General features: G+C 38.5%; 1 protein-coding gene across 18 annotated transcripts in view; it reads right to left on the bottom strand.

The window, feature by feature from the left end:
* The window catches only part of FER (FER tyrosine kinase), a 427,220-nt gene that overhangs the window by 231,026 nt on the left and 180,610 nt on the right, over positions 1-15,584 (bottom strand). For 17 of the 18 annotated variants that reach the window (XM_037901518.2, XM_043547703.1, XM_043547707.1 and 14 more), the window contains 2 exons: positions 9,952-10,044; positions 726-929 (listed from right to left, as the gene is read on the bottom strand). In XM_037901518.2, the coding sequence (XP_037757446.1) occupies positions 726-929; positions 9,952-10,044 (297 nt within the window). The remainder of the gene's footprint in view (positions 1-725; positions 930-9,951; positions 10,045-15,584) is intronic. The other variant, XR_005225689.2, reaches the window with a different exon arrangement.

Below are 15,584 nucleotides of genomic sequence, written 5' to 3'. Positions count from 1 at the left end.
TTTGCTATGTAAACTTTCCCATCCACGGGGAGGCTACTGTGGTCCTGGAGTTTATTTAACCTTCTCTTATGGTTTGTTAGGCTGTTTTTGTTTATTTTTCCCTTTTCAAACTAAAAAGTAGCTAAGACAATTTCCATAAACCGTACAAAAAATTCGTCTTAGAGCAGAGATCAACTATGGAAAATTTCAGCCCCAAGAGTGAACGTTTCAGAAAATTATGACCATGTGAAAAGAGGGGGTTACACTGAAATTGCTTTGGAACCTGAGCTATCATAGCACTATCAAGCACCAACTATAAAAAAAGGAGTGGGGGAATAAAAAAAGATAAATTGTACATATATAATACATTTAAATAATTAGTAACCTCAGAAATTTAAACATTTATAGAAGTAATTTTCTGCTTTCTAACGAAGAATAAAAACCATGGAATAACCTCATATCTTTCTTTTATTCTTAAAAACATTTGACTAACATTGTTTTTTAAAATTTCAGCATTTAACTCAACACGGGAAATCAGAGATTACCATATTTTTTTTTTTTTTTAACAGATTTCATACTGGCCTTTCTATATGAGAAGACTAAAAACCTACTTCATACTAATTCTCATAGTTTTATCCATAGTAATGAATGCCTTTTATTCTGAACTACTTATCTAAAATAATTCTTCAGTTAAATACAAGCTGCCTGACATGAAATAAACATTCAGTACTACATCAGAGACGTACATCAGCATATTGTATGATAAAGTGTCTCCGTTGTCCATCTGAAAACACAGAAAGGACATATTCACCAGGTTTCCCGTGGCTCTCTCGCACCAAGAAGTCTCCTTGCTGCTTTAACAGCTCCTGGGCTTCTATTCTTGGAATTGCACCATGATACCAATCTTGCTCTGCCAATGGTTTCTCGCTGGTTGATATTACATCAAAGAACTTTAAAAAATATAAAGGAAAAGAAGTTAGCATACTGTAACCCATTTTCTATGTTTTGTCTTTTCATGAAATCCATGATAGACTGACAAACACTTTCACGCTTCTCTTCAATTGTCTATTTCCATTAGACAATTGAAGTGATACATCTATTCTCAGAATCAAAGTAACTGAACACTTTTTTTAACTATGCTTTTTTAAAAATAGAGGCATATGTATATATGAAAGCTCAGTACAGATTTCTGAAAATACAGACAAAAGGAATATCAATAGTACTATCAAGACAATTTCATTTTTACTTTTAAAAAAACCTCTTTCTTGGCTGAATTATCTTTCTCACTCTCAAACTTTTTTGATATGGTGTTAAGCTTTGAAATGAAATATTTCCTTACTCAGTGAGAAAGGGGTTAGGAATTTATGAGACTTTATGGGTGGAATTTTCAAAAGCACTTGCATTGACTGAGCTCTAGGTTCACAGATTTTGAATTACCCCCCACAAAAGCCTGTAACCAAGTAGCAGCATTAGGAACCAAGTTTTTCCAGCAGTCTCTCAGCATATGTGCAGTGTGACCAGCCATTTGATAGCATCGTCATCAGCCAGGTGAAGAGCCGGTAGTTATTTAGTATTTGTATTGCAATTGAACACTGAGGCCTCGCCCCATTGTACTTGTGAATTTAATCAGGAATTCTGAGGTAAGACACACAAGAATTATTTTTTATAGGTTGCAACTGGAGTATGACTTGAGCTTTTTAAAAATTTATCTTTGTAATTTATGTATTTATTTATTTAGTATGTGCTAGAATAGGTTGTTGTTGGTTTTACAATAAAGTCTAGTTTTCAATAATCAGGTCAGACCTATTTGTTAGGGCAAAACTGTGCAACTCCATGCTGGTGAGCACTTACACGAGCAGTCCCAATTAAATCATGCAAGTGCTTGCTATTACAAGGTGGACTGTTCGTTTTAAATTAGGAACTCCATTTTGTTTTGTGTGTGGAACATATGTCTAAACTTGCCAAGGAAAGCCCTGCCCAGGAAAGGTGTCTGACACCTTGTTGAAAGACCATCATGGAGAGCCATCTAGACCTATCAAGTCTGAAAGTCTCAACTACTGGCCCATGAGCATGGAACAATGATTTTTCTACACACAGGGCTACAGGCAGGACATGCAGGACTGGGGAAGGGGCCTGGATCAACCCAGTGGAGCATATGGCAAGGAGCGAGCACCTCCACTTAAGAGGGGGTACTGCTCTGTGCAGGATGCCAACTATCCCCACATGTAAAGAGATCTTGCTGGAGACAGAGGGTGGGCAGGAGGGACTCTATCAGCCTGAAATGCTGACAAACATCAAACTCACAGAAGGGGCACGATCAGACATGGGAAGGGTGCATTCTTAGGAATTTTTGTTGTTTTCAAAGATGTGCAATTTTAAAGTAATCTTAAAGTAAAATTTCTGCAGCTAAGAAATAAAGTTCTTTGCTACGCACGTGTTCCCTTGCCTTCCTGACATGTCCCAAAAAGGGTTAAATTAGAAATCCAGAATGCCCACAACCTAGGTGGAGTTCTAGGGAAGTGTGTGTAAGCGACTGGGAAGGCTTGAAAGGCTCAGAAACTAATCTTGGGATCTAGGGCGGCTGCAGATACAGAACCCCAGAAGGTCTGAGCTCTGGAAATATATCCTATAGACCCAGAGCTAGAAACAATTACTAGATTCTACCCAGACAGTTTAGAAGGATGTGGGACCCAGCAATTAGGTCCATTCACAAGAGACTGGAGATTGTAGAGAGGGGAAGGTAGCCAGGTTGTAACACTTACCACATGAGTAAGGGTGACACAATCTAGCCTTTAGTGAACAGAGAGTGAATTCGTCACCCAATTCTTTTGTAAAGGACCCATTAGCAAACAAAGAAAAATACAGAAATATCTCCCAGGATATCATATTTTCGTCCTTATTTTTAATATTTCCATTCGAAACCAGTTAAAACCCAAGATCAAATTTCTCCATCATTATTAAAATTCAATAACACCAAAGTTATTCTCCTTTGAAATTACCTACATATAAAATAAACTTTTCAAATTACTAAGAAAAAAATTCGTATAAAGGTTAAATTAGTTTAGTTTTTGTGAAAGATGCTGGGATTGACTGCCCAAAAGAGTGAGACAGCACTGAATGTTCACAGAAAAGCTGCAGAATACTGTCAAGGCAGCAAAATCTTATGCACATTACCTCAGTGCTACTCTGGAGAGAACTTCTCGAGTGGTATTAGATAGAGAGGTTTCGATACATAATCACTTCATGGCCTTCCTGCTGAAATGTGCAATAAAAGGTGCCATTTGTGATGGACTCTGTAATGTGGACACTAGTTCACTAAGAAGGAAACAAACAGACTAAGCCACACAGCTTAGTTTATAGAACACAAACAAGCAAGTCTTCAGATGGTAACAGTTTCTCACTTCCAACTTGCATCATGTCTGAATCAATGTCCATGACTGTATCATTACCTGTCCCCAGCATAAAATAGCCTAAGAGTACTTTTTTGACATAGAGAAGATTTAGGGGAAAGAAAATGGGAACAGGTTAAGCGTTTTTTTTTTTTCTTTTCTTTTTCTTTCTAAGAACTTGCATTGTACTTAGATAACATTTGGAAAAACTGTTTAAATTTTTGTCGGATGTTTGTCGGGTTTGAAGGCTTTGTCGGGTTTTTCTCTCAAATTTCACATAATGTTTTAGTATTCATTCTGTGGTCATTTTAGCTGAAGCATGAATTATCAATTAAGTATTTCTTCACAGAAAATAAATGAAATCTAAATCAATAAATGATGGTGCTTTTCATGTTATATAAATTATATAACTTCTGCATGAACAAACCCTCCCACTCTTAATAATTTTATTGTATAAATTAATTAAAGTACTATGTTTTAAATAAACAGGATATATGATCATATGCACTTCAAAACTGCTATTTAGGGGAATATGGTTACAGCCAAGAAAGAGTATCTAAGAAAGATGTATTATCATTTTGACATTCATTGCAAATGAATTTATCACTCTAATCACTAAAACACTACATTTCTACTACCACTTTAGAGTTAGAAGAAAATTTTGCAGGACTTAATATGAACAGTTTAAACACAAAATATTGCCCTTCTAAAGAAGGTAATTTCCTTTTCACTGTTTTACAATTCCCATATGTTTTTCTTAAACAATGTTTACTGTAAAGTAAGACTTCAAGAAACATTCAATTGCTTGATAATACAAATTAGAGACTGCAAGATACTTATATTCTAGGACTCAGATTTTATTTTATTTTTAGGGATGAAGATGTCTCTCTATCTGACACTGACATATATAGTTTTTCTCTCCCTCTATCTAATGGAGGAATTCAAATATTTAAATGGGAAGATTTTCTTTTTAAGTTTCTTTTACTAACCAAATTAACAATCACCATAAAATTAAATGGTATTTGAAATATTTATTTCTATTTATTATTCTCTCTCTCTCTCTCGCCTTTCTTCCCTTCAGAGATTTCTGTGGTTCACCATACCTTATCTTGGGCCTTTGGGGGGGTTCCCTCAGATTCCCCTTCACTCTCCCCTTATATGTCAACCAATCTCCCCTTCCTCCCTTGTGGATCCTCCCCTCCCTTCCACTTTCATCTGAACTTAATATGAAGTTGAAATAAGTTTTACTTTAACAGCTCTCATTAATTGGCTCTCAAGCAGCTGCTCTTATTGAAATGTAGAGCAAAAGGTTTCTGACTCGGCATTTTTTTAAAATGAAGATTTCGAAACCCCATTATCTGTGAAGAGACTGAGCAACAAGTTGTCTCTGAAACAAAACAAAACCTTACCTCCGGACTTTCAGTGTAACACCACATTAAGATGGTTGATAAATGTGTGCTCTTATAAACATAGCAACCCGCCACCCACACAAATACCTCAACGATACTCTATTACTTAATAATGAATATTTGTTCTATTTTCTGACATATAATTAGCTGAAACTTGTTGTATTGCTTTATTCTGTAGTCTTTAAGCAATGAGAATTTATATATATATATTTTTTTTAATCGGGAAGATATTTTAATTCTCCCCCAGAGAAAAGGAAGGGCATACTCTTGGATTAGTAGAAACACAGAAATAAATTAGGTTGATCCTTTTAGAATTTTCCCTCTAGCACTTTCCATAACCGAAACAGCGTAATTCTTACACTGCCATTAGACACATTCAAATGTAATTTGCTAGTTCTTTTGCAGGGCAATACGGTATATGAAACCAATAGCTACTTCAGGGCAAGGGAACCATAAATGCAAAGAAGCTACAGCATTTTACAAAACACTACATATTAAAGCAAAAGTATATAAACCACAAAAAGATAACAGTGATGGAAACAAAATTTAAAAAATATTTTATAACCCGAAATGGCTGAATTTGGTAAGGACAACCACCCATTGTATAAACGTTATTACCAAGTTCATTTAAAAAAAAAAAAGGTAAGGAACCAGGAAACACCATTACTATCATCACAACTGTCAGATATCTGCAAAAAGTACAAAATTTCTCAGGGGAAAAAAAGAGTGCATTGAATCTGAGGAGCAGCAGAGCCTATTTCAAGGTACAGTTCATTCACATACTGGTCCAAATAGGACAGTGTCCTACCAGTGACTAAAACATGGCGTCAAAATGTGAGAAGTAGGGGTTTATCTACTACTTTTTGTTTTCCTACCTCAGATCATTAAACTTTATATTACTGCTCTTTACACTTATGGATACCTGACTTGGTTTTAGTCTGACAAAAACCATTAACTCTGTTGGGATTTTGGGGTTTTCTTGAGTCTCTATCTCCTCTCTTTTCCATCTTCTCTGTCTTACTCTTCCTACTTCATTGGGCTTTGAGCTTTTCTCTCTGTTTTCCTTTCACCCTCTCTACACTCTGCCCCTATACTCCATCTCTATCCTTCCCTCGTCCTTTTCTTATCCATCTCCCAAAGGTACTAGAGCACTATACGAGAAAAGCTGCAAAATTCTGGCTTTGGTTACATAAGAGAGTTGCCTGGTCACACAATGGTGATTCTTCTTTCTTCCAGCTGCTAAATTCCTTTAAAAACAACTAAGAAAAATACATTAAATGCTTTTCTAATACTGAAGGAACTATTGCTGTTGTCACAGTTATGTGCTTACAAATGGGTAGGGGAAGTAGTCTGTATGACAGTAAATGCCAGGGGAGCTATCCAGCAGACAGCAGCCCGTGCAATGAAAAACTATGAGAATCTCTACATTAGATTCTGGCAGCAGATCTACAGTTGAAACCTCAGCTGCATCCAGTAAGTTGTTTGTGGCTCCTTTATTCTGGGGCTATTCCAGCATTCGTATCTTCACCACAGTTTGGAGAAGTCTTCAAGCTCTCTAAGGTACATTAGGATTGAAAGAGTATGTCTACACTGCATCCAGGAGGTGTGATTCCCAGTGTGGATAGACAGACACATGCTAGCTCTGTTCAAGTTGGCGTGCAACATCCTCGCTGATATTTTAATGCACTAATTTGAGCAATGCTAGCATGAGTCTGTCTACCCATGCTAGGAATTACATCTCCCAACTGCAGTGTAGACATATCCTAACTCCAAGAGGCTATTCCACTGACGGAGTTTTCTGGAATACAGAACAATCTGACCAAGGCCCAAAATACTTGCTATACTGCTGTGCCAGGAGAAATAGGAAAGAGTTGCAAAGGGCTTATACACCATCTCTACACAAGCCAAGAATTACCCCATACTGAAAGAATCCTCAGTTGCCTACTTAGAACAGCTTTCTGGCCTCTTTGCAATACCATCACTCAGAGTCTCATTCTGAACGGTATCATTTCTTTTCTCTGCTGGTAGCAGCACTACTAGCAGTTCCCAAATGTTCTGAGATAAAAGCTCAGCCAAGCATCCCTTAAGGCTTCAGAGTAGAGTACTAAATAAGACACTGACTTTTTAATCACCTGTATCCCCTCCTATCAGAGACTAGGCAAACCCCATGGATAAAGACCTTGAAAACGGTAAGATAGCTAAATACTAACAAATGCATGATAATTAACCTGAGCTTTACTAAACTCCTGGGTGTTTGAGGAAGTACAAGGTTTCTCTGCTACTTTCTCCGGAGGGCACTAAAAAAAAATAAAAGGTTTTCTTTGGTTATGCATGACAGTAACTATATTTCCCTCTCACTAACTGTGGACATTTACTGTTATGATAATACTGCATTTAAACCAAGGTATGTCTTTATTTATTTATTTATTTTTGCTTATAGCTTGTCAAAACAATGAAAGTATATACTCGGAAAGCAAGCAGTTAAAATGATGTGTTCTATAATGAAATCAACACCATTGTTCTTCCAATTTTACTTCTACATGCTACAATTTAAAAATATTGGTATGGATTTTAGTTTAAAAAATTTATATTATATTGTTGTATAACACATCTGGCATATTATATACCATAATATACTTGACTGATTCGTAATATACCTGGAATACTGGGAAAAATGCACATGGAGTTTGAAATGTCAATGTTCTAACAGTTAATCTTCACATCAAGAAGCAGTGCCACATACAGGGCAGCAAGAAAAAGATTAATGGCCAATAACTAGTTATTGTGGCAGTTAGCTACAAAATGAAAAAGGAAATTGTACCCATGCATGTATATGGTAACCATTACTAAAAGGTTGCATTAAATCTTTAACTCACCACAACACATGACAAAAATACTTAAAGAGCGCAGCTGAAAGGATGATATGTTCTAATTTAGTAGGTCACTTGTGTAATGAGACACAGAACCTATACTAGGATACTATCCTTCTCTGGAATGTTGTTAAAAAAGTTCCTTCATAGATCTGCCCTTCTCTACTCCTCTCCCTACTCACTCACTCACCAAGCATCATCCTCTTCTCTGTCCATTCACACAATATTGTCACTAATTGGAACAAGAGCCTTCTCTGCAGCTCCAGCCATTTGGAACTGACTTCCTGTACCTCCCTGCTTCAATGGGCCTGATTCTGATCTCACTTACACCAACATAATTCAACTGACATAAGCGTCGTTACTCCTGATTTACAGTGATAAAGATCAGAATCAAGTCCATAGGCTCTTGGTAAAATCCTGGCTCCACTGAAACCAACAGAAGTTTTGCCATTAACTTCAATGGAGACCGGTTTCACTCTCAATTTCACTTCAAAAATGCATTTACAATCTTAGTTTCTCTTTCACCCTTTTTATTTATTATTTCATTCTCTAAAATGGTTTGGGATACACTTTTTATGGAACATGCCATAAAAAATAAAGTTGTATTGAATAATACTGATACGAACGAGGCAAAGGCAGTGGCATAACTATACAAAGGCTGGAGGGCAATACACATGCTCCAGAGTATCTTACTGTAATTATGAACATATGAAAAATATTGTATTGTTATGCCAATTACAACAGCTTTATATCTTAAAAACATGATTAATCATATAATGTAGATGCTTCATCTCTTTCTGGTAAAGATTTGTTCCCTTTAAGTGTAGTGCTGATCCAGTACAGCTTTAGATGTGTCAAGCAATGCAACTTCCACCATTTTCCTGGGGAAGTTATCCCACATGCTAATATATCTAAAGGCTTGTCTACATGACAGATTATGTTGGTATAATTTATGTCACCCAGGATATGAATAAGCCACCCCCGTGAGCGACGTAATTTACACTGACCTAAGCCCCGGTGTGGACAATGCTATGGTGGCAGAAAAGCTGTGTCCCGCCAGCACAAAGCATCTTCACCAGATGCACTACAGCAGCGCAGCTGTGCTGCTATAGTGCTTCTAGCGTAGACTAGCCCTCACTTTCAAGAAGTTTTTTCCACTATTGAACCTAAAAATTGCCTTTCTTAATTTCATCCCATTACAGCTATCTATAGCCTTGTTTGGACCACCCTAAATAATTCCTCCTCTTTATTAGGATTTCTACTCTTCAAATACATATAGACATTTTGTCACCTCTCCCCCACATCTATTTCAATTATTTTTAGCTTAACTACACCTTTCATGGTTGCTTGGTAATGATACAATACTGACTATTGAGAAGGCCCATTCATACCACACCCCTCTTTTTTAAGAAGTTTCCTTTTGGGCTGAAACTTCAGGTGACGGACCTCACCCCGAAGATGAATTTTTTTTGTAAGTTCTAGTGAGCTTTATTTGGACCTTATTTGAGTTTTTGGAGCAATAACTTGCTCTTCGCTCAGCTAAGTTTTGGAAGGGAAATGTTTTTAAAATAAAGTTAGACATCTAAGTGAAATGTATGCAATTCAGCATTTTCTCTAAGTTTTTTAGCGTATGCTTCAAAATAGATCAGCAAGCGTCACACAACTTGTTTTTCTTTTCGTCCTCTTATTTTTATTTTTTAAACTGTCTTAATGCATCCACGCCTCAAAAAACTTCCTTTGTTGCTTAGGGGCCTGCTCCAAAGCCTATTTAAATAAATGCAAAGACACCCATTGACTTAAATGGACTTTGGATCAGGCACTAGAACACCAGATGTCCCAAAGAGTGCCTCAAAAATCAATACATAAGTCAAAGAGCTCCTTCATGTATCAATATCCCTAATAACTGTTTTTAGTAAGGGGTGCAAATGCATTGAGGTGGCATATAAGGAATGCACAATACCACCAGGTTCACCAGGGAATACCACAATGCACCAGACCGTCAATCAGTCAATAAATTAATGCTTTACAAAAATGAACTTTTTCCGGTGTGACAATGACCCCGGAGCAATGAAGAGACATTTGATACATCTTTTGTTAGAGTGCACTAAATAAAAGTAGTTCTGACTCATACTGTTATTTCATGGGATTATCATGTCTACTGACCAGTCAGAATTTAGGATTTTTAATGCTATTTTAATATAATATTTTCCATGTAGATTGAAGTGTGTTGTAGTGTTAAAAAAAAATCCTATCTGGGTTGCAAAAAGCGGGACAATGTAACACCCCATTGTCAATACTACTTACTGATGAAGAGCCCAGCATGGATTTTGGAGATCGTATCATTCCAGCTATGGAGTGACGAATAGTATCAAATCTGGACACCTTATCCTTCTTATCCTAGGTCAGGGGGGAAAAAAAGAATATCAGCAACAAAAATCAACTATACAACACTGATTTCTGAGTATATATAATCTGATGTACTTTTTCTGTTTTGGTTAAATATAAACAGATATAAACTAGCATAGCTGCACAAACTTCAGAGTTATGCCAATTTACGTCAGCTGAGGATCTAGCCCACATTTTATAATATTAAATACAGAAGTTTTGAGTAAATATTTAAAAATAAAATTACTGTCAACCATGTAACAGATCTGAAATTCTGTAATAGTACAGTCAGGTCTCACCTATTTCTTTAGCTGCCCTAGAGTACGTAATTTTTAATAGGACAATTTTTTAAAAAAAGAGTAGAACACCAAACTCTGCAAGTAGCTTTTTTGTATGTATCTCACTCAATTTTTACCTCCACTGTCCTTCCTTTATTAACCTTTCCTGCTCTGTATACCACTGAGTGCAGACTGAGGTGCACACAGAACAAAGGTGTGGAATATACACCAAAAATGGGAAGAAAAAGTGAGACAAATGCGGGAGGGGGATGTGGGAAATGGGTGGAGTGTGTCCATCCAGTACACTGAATGAAGTATGAGTCCTGTAGAAAAGTGGCTCTCAATCTTTCCAGACTACTGTACCCCTTTCAGGAGTCTTATTTGTCTTGTGTACCTCAAGTTTCACCTCACTTAAAAATTACTTGCTTACAAAATCAGACATAAAAAGACACAAGTGTCACAGCACACTATTGCTGAAAAATTGCTGACTTTCTCATTTTTACCATATAATTATAAAATAAATCAACTGGAATATAAATATTGTACTTACATTTCATAATATATAGAGCAGTATAAACAAGTCATTGTCTGTATGAAATTTTAGTTTTTTTATGTAGCTGGTTGTAAAACAAAGCAAATATCTAAATGAGTTGTTGCACGCCCTGGAAGACCTCTGTGTACCCCCTGCTGTAGAGCAAGTAATATGCTGTAATGTAACTAAAGACCTTACGATAATGCATATGCAGAAGGGGACCCAATTAAGGTAACATGGACTGTTTTAAGCTGGCATTTCCTAACTTCTGAGTGCTTGACTTTTCAATTTTAATATTTTTTTAAGGTAGGAAACATCATACAAAAAAACCAAGTCTTTTAAAAGAAAACTGAAAAAAAAGAAATTCCATCATATAGAACCATACTAATCAGCACATCAGCAGAGTCTGAATCTAGGAACTTTAAATCTCAACACAGAGCTCCATCACTTGAGCTAAAGGAGTAAATGATAGCAGAAGCATGGATGGAGATTTGGGGAGGGGGGCATAGAAGGGCATTGTACCCCCCAAAACTGTTTATCAGATATTTTCAAACTGTGGGGTGTGCCCACCGAGGGGGGTGCAGAAGAACAGGTGCCAGGTGGCTTGGGCCAGCCCGACACAGCGGGGCTCGGGGAGGGAGCGCCATCTCCACCCCTAACTCACTCATTAACTACACTGTAATTTAAGTATCACTAACAATCAGTAAATCCAGAAGTTAGGCCTATACTACTTATTAACAATAGTAAGTTCCATGACCTCCCCAAATATAGAAGTGAAACTACACCTATGAGCAGAAGTAGGCTATTATTGTCTCTATCGACAAATCACTAGAGAGGGATGTGATGCACACTTTGCTGGCAGCATACACAACTATTTGCTCGACAACAGTGAAACATCAAGATCATAGGCGGAAGGTAAAAATATCGTTTGGAGGGGCTGGGTCCGGCTCTATCCCGGCCCAGCGTGGAGGGGAGATCCGAGGGAGGGAGGGTTTGGAGAGCAAGACAGTCCCACATTAACCCCGGATAGCAATGGCTCCTGTCTCACAGAGGTTGCAGACTGAGCCTGCCTGTCCCCACATAGACCCCGAGCAGTGGCAGCTCCAGTCCAGGATTTGAAAAATAAGTCTGCCCAGCTCTGCACTCATTTCAAGGAGCAGTGGCTCTGCTCCTGTCCTCTGGGTCTGGGCCAGTGAGGTTGGAGGGTGAACCTGCCCAGCCCCACACTCACTCTGGCTCCATCCTGCCCCACAGTGCTGGGTCTGAGGGTTGGAGAGTGAGCCCAGGCAGTGGTGGCTCCATTCTGTCCCTTGGTGCTTCCCTGGGCCCAGCATCCCACTCTGGCCTCTTGCCACTAGGAAGAGGCTCAAAGAGCTCACCACAGCATGTGGCACATGCCAAGGCTTTGGCTTTGCATGCAAAGGCAAGTGTGCGCACCAAGGAATGGGGGCAGCTCAGCAACTGCTGAGCTAGCAGGTAGATAAATTTGATGGGGGGTAGAGGTCTGAGCCCCCTGTACAACTTAGCCCTAGCCACTCGGCAACTATAATTAGGAGTCAGGACCCTTGCGTTCTGTTACTGATTCTGGTGTTGATAGGGGTCTAGTAGTTACAGAAAGAGCAACCAAGCACACAGATTTTGTACATTTATTATGAAGGGCTGCGCAGTTGTGGATGCCACTTATGTCTGACATGTTAGAGGACTGGCTTCGGATTCTTGTGCAGACTTTCAGTTACCCTGTCTGTTAAATGGATGGAGTGATACTGATTGCCTCCGAAGTTTAGGCCTTGCTCAATAAGCAATAATTTAAAGTGCACAAAAATCTGAATTCTCGTCAGTGCAAGAGCTGGGACTAGAATTCATGGTCCGTCCTTGGCTCCTTCCATAAGCCAGAATGGCAACTGCACTTGTTCTGTTTGGAGCTCAATCTCTGTTGGGCCAAGGAGAATACTCAGTGCAGATGGACTATTCACCAAGCCAATAAAAAGCTTTAACAGATTACATGCTAATAGAAAAGTTTAGATGTTTAAAACCTGGCTAAATCTGAGTGGACTTTCAAGAGGCCCGCAAAAGCGCTTCTCGATTCCCAGAACTATTGTCAAATTTCAAATTCTTGCACCACAGAGCAGAGGCACTACAGTGCTTCAAAGATTTTTCCTTATCTACACTCTGGGAAATAACTAAGCTGGTCTGATTAATCTTTTCTTTCTTATTATATTGAATTTTTTGGTTCTTCCCCAAAAACAGGGAGAACCAAAAGGACAAAACAACAAAAAAGTAAAGGCAAGGGAAAGAGTGGAAAAAAGAAAGAGAAAGGAAATAGAGCCACACCTCAGTTTCTGTCAGTCAGGAATTAATCAAAGGTTTCCACAAACTTAGATCAAATCTTTTCAAATTTGTCTGAAGTTCCTCTTCCCTTAAACATTACCCCTCTCTTTAGCTGCTAGGTCAGCCAAGTCACTGAACCAAGTTTCTATCCCGGAGGCAGTTTGCTCTTCCATCTAAGCAATATGAATCATTTGGCTATTGCTGAATTTTTCTAAAATAATTTAATTTAAGACAGAAAGCAAACATGGAAAATTTCAGCCCAAACTGTTAAAATTTGGCAAAGTTACAACCAACTAATATCAGAGGATTATAAACAAAAGTGTGAGGCAACCTTAATTTCAGCACTGCTTAGCATCCCCACACGATGTCAGTAATACCCCCAAATTTGTCATGGTCCATCTTTTCTCCCTGGCCCCTTAAACAGGGATGATAGGTTGGGCAGGTAGAAGAATACGTGGGACTCTGGTGAGGAATCTTTGGAGGAATTTTAATTAAATTGTATTATATCAATGTATCGGATCTTGAAGTAACAGGTCTACTAGGGTTTTTTGAAATTGTCTCAGAGATTTGGAACTGTAGAAGTTAAAAATTGAAATAACTGAATAAATATATAAACAGTTATGCAACTTCAGCTTTTGCTGAAAGAGTTTTCTAAATGGTCAACAAATGTAAAATCGATAAGTAAGGTTAAGATTCTGTTATGGGTATTTTTAGTAAAAGTCAGGAACAGGTTGCAGTCAATAAACAAAAATTCACGGACGCCCATGACCTATCTATGACTTTTACTAAAAATACCCTGGGGAGGAGGAGGCCAAACAAATAGTGTTGCTGGGGTTTGAAGCAGCTCCAGCACCACCACTGCTTGTGCAGAAAAGGCTGACCACAGCTGCTCCAGGCACAGGGGGATGACCCAACCCCAGCTGGTGCTCTGGCGGGTTAGGAACTGCTGCCAGTTCTGTTCCGGCTGCCCCAGGACTCACCACCAAGAAAGCTGTTCCGGTCACTGCCCCCCGGTGGCCCCAGGGCTGACTGCCTGTCAGCTGTTCCCGTGGCCACCCGCCTGGCCACTGTTCAGTGAGCCCTGGGACTGGCCGACAGTCAGCTATTCCGGGGGCAGCTGCTCCAGTAGCCCTGGGGCTGAGCTGCTCCAGCCCTGTCCCAGACACAGTCATGGAGGTCCTGGAAAGTCACCAAATCCATGACCTCCATGACAGAATTGTATCCTTACCAATATGTAAATATTATCTACAGTGTATACCCACCATGGAAACTAAGGTACTACTGCAATTCAGCCAGTAAGCAATGCCTATTCTATTTGCTAGTTAAAATAAACAGTTATTCTTTTAACAACATTCTGCGACGTGTCCACAGTTTGCATTATAGCTGCATAAAAGCAGAATATCACCAAAAAGAAGCGGTGAAAGTTAAATAATCATGAGAATAATCATGAGGCAGATGGGGAACTTATAAAACAATGTAACTAACAGCTGTTCACCATGTTCCCAGTTACTCACAAATAAAACATTTCATTCCTTTTACCAGTCTCAAGTATACAGAATACTGCACGTCATTTTAAGTTACAATCTGATAATACAACAGGCTGCCCTGAGTCCCTGGCAGGTCAATTCTATATCAATGAATTAAATGGCTACTTTAAAAAAATGCTCACTGCATTACCATGGACACAGTACCTAAGTTTGCTTCCATGCTTACCAGGGCTCGGAATGATCAGCTCATTTCAAGCACCTTAGGTAATGACACGATAAAGGGTCTTGTTCTGATAAACGAGTCATGGGGATTAGCAGTAGCTAAATGATTGCTTCTCATATCACAGAGGGGAAAAAACTGCAGAGAACAATGTGTACGTTCTGATAAGTTTCCCACAAATAAATTCAAATAAAGCCTTAATTCTACACTTACAGCAGATTTTCTAAAGACAACAACTAGAAAAGCCCTGGCAACATTAAGCTACAAGTAAGGTTCTATCTTTCACTAATGGCTTTCTCTTTGTTCTAAACTCTTTTTGCCAGGGGACCCGAATGAGGCTGATCTTATTTCCATAGGGGTATTAAATACACCAGATTCAGTGCAAACAGATGATGACACGTAAAAGTCAAAATGGGAGCAGAGACCTACAGGATCTCTGCCTAATGCACTGCAGTCAGTGACTATGCCATCTGGACTTCAGAACCTGACATCACCATAGAACCTACATAAGAAACACAAAGAAACAATGCATTTCAGAGTATGAAACTCCTATTAGATAAGACAGATATCAAAATGTAAACTTAAAACAGATAATTTGCTCACATTTGATAAACTGGAGAGGATTCAGAGAAGAGCTACAAGAATGAATAAAGGATAAGAAAACATGCTTTATAGTGATGGATTCAAAGAGATCAATCTACTGAGTT

This window comes from Chelonia mydas, chromosome 5, assembly GCF_015237465.2.
Source record: "Chelonia mydas isolate rCheMyd1 chromosome 5, rCheMyd1.pri.v2, whole genome shotgun sequence".
Taxonomy (NCBI): domain Eukaryota; kingdom Metazoa; phylum Chordata; order Testudines; family Cheloniidae; genus Chelonia; species Chelonia mydas.
This window is presented reverse-complemented; position numbering and strand designations above follow the sequence as displayed.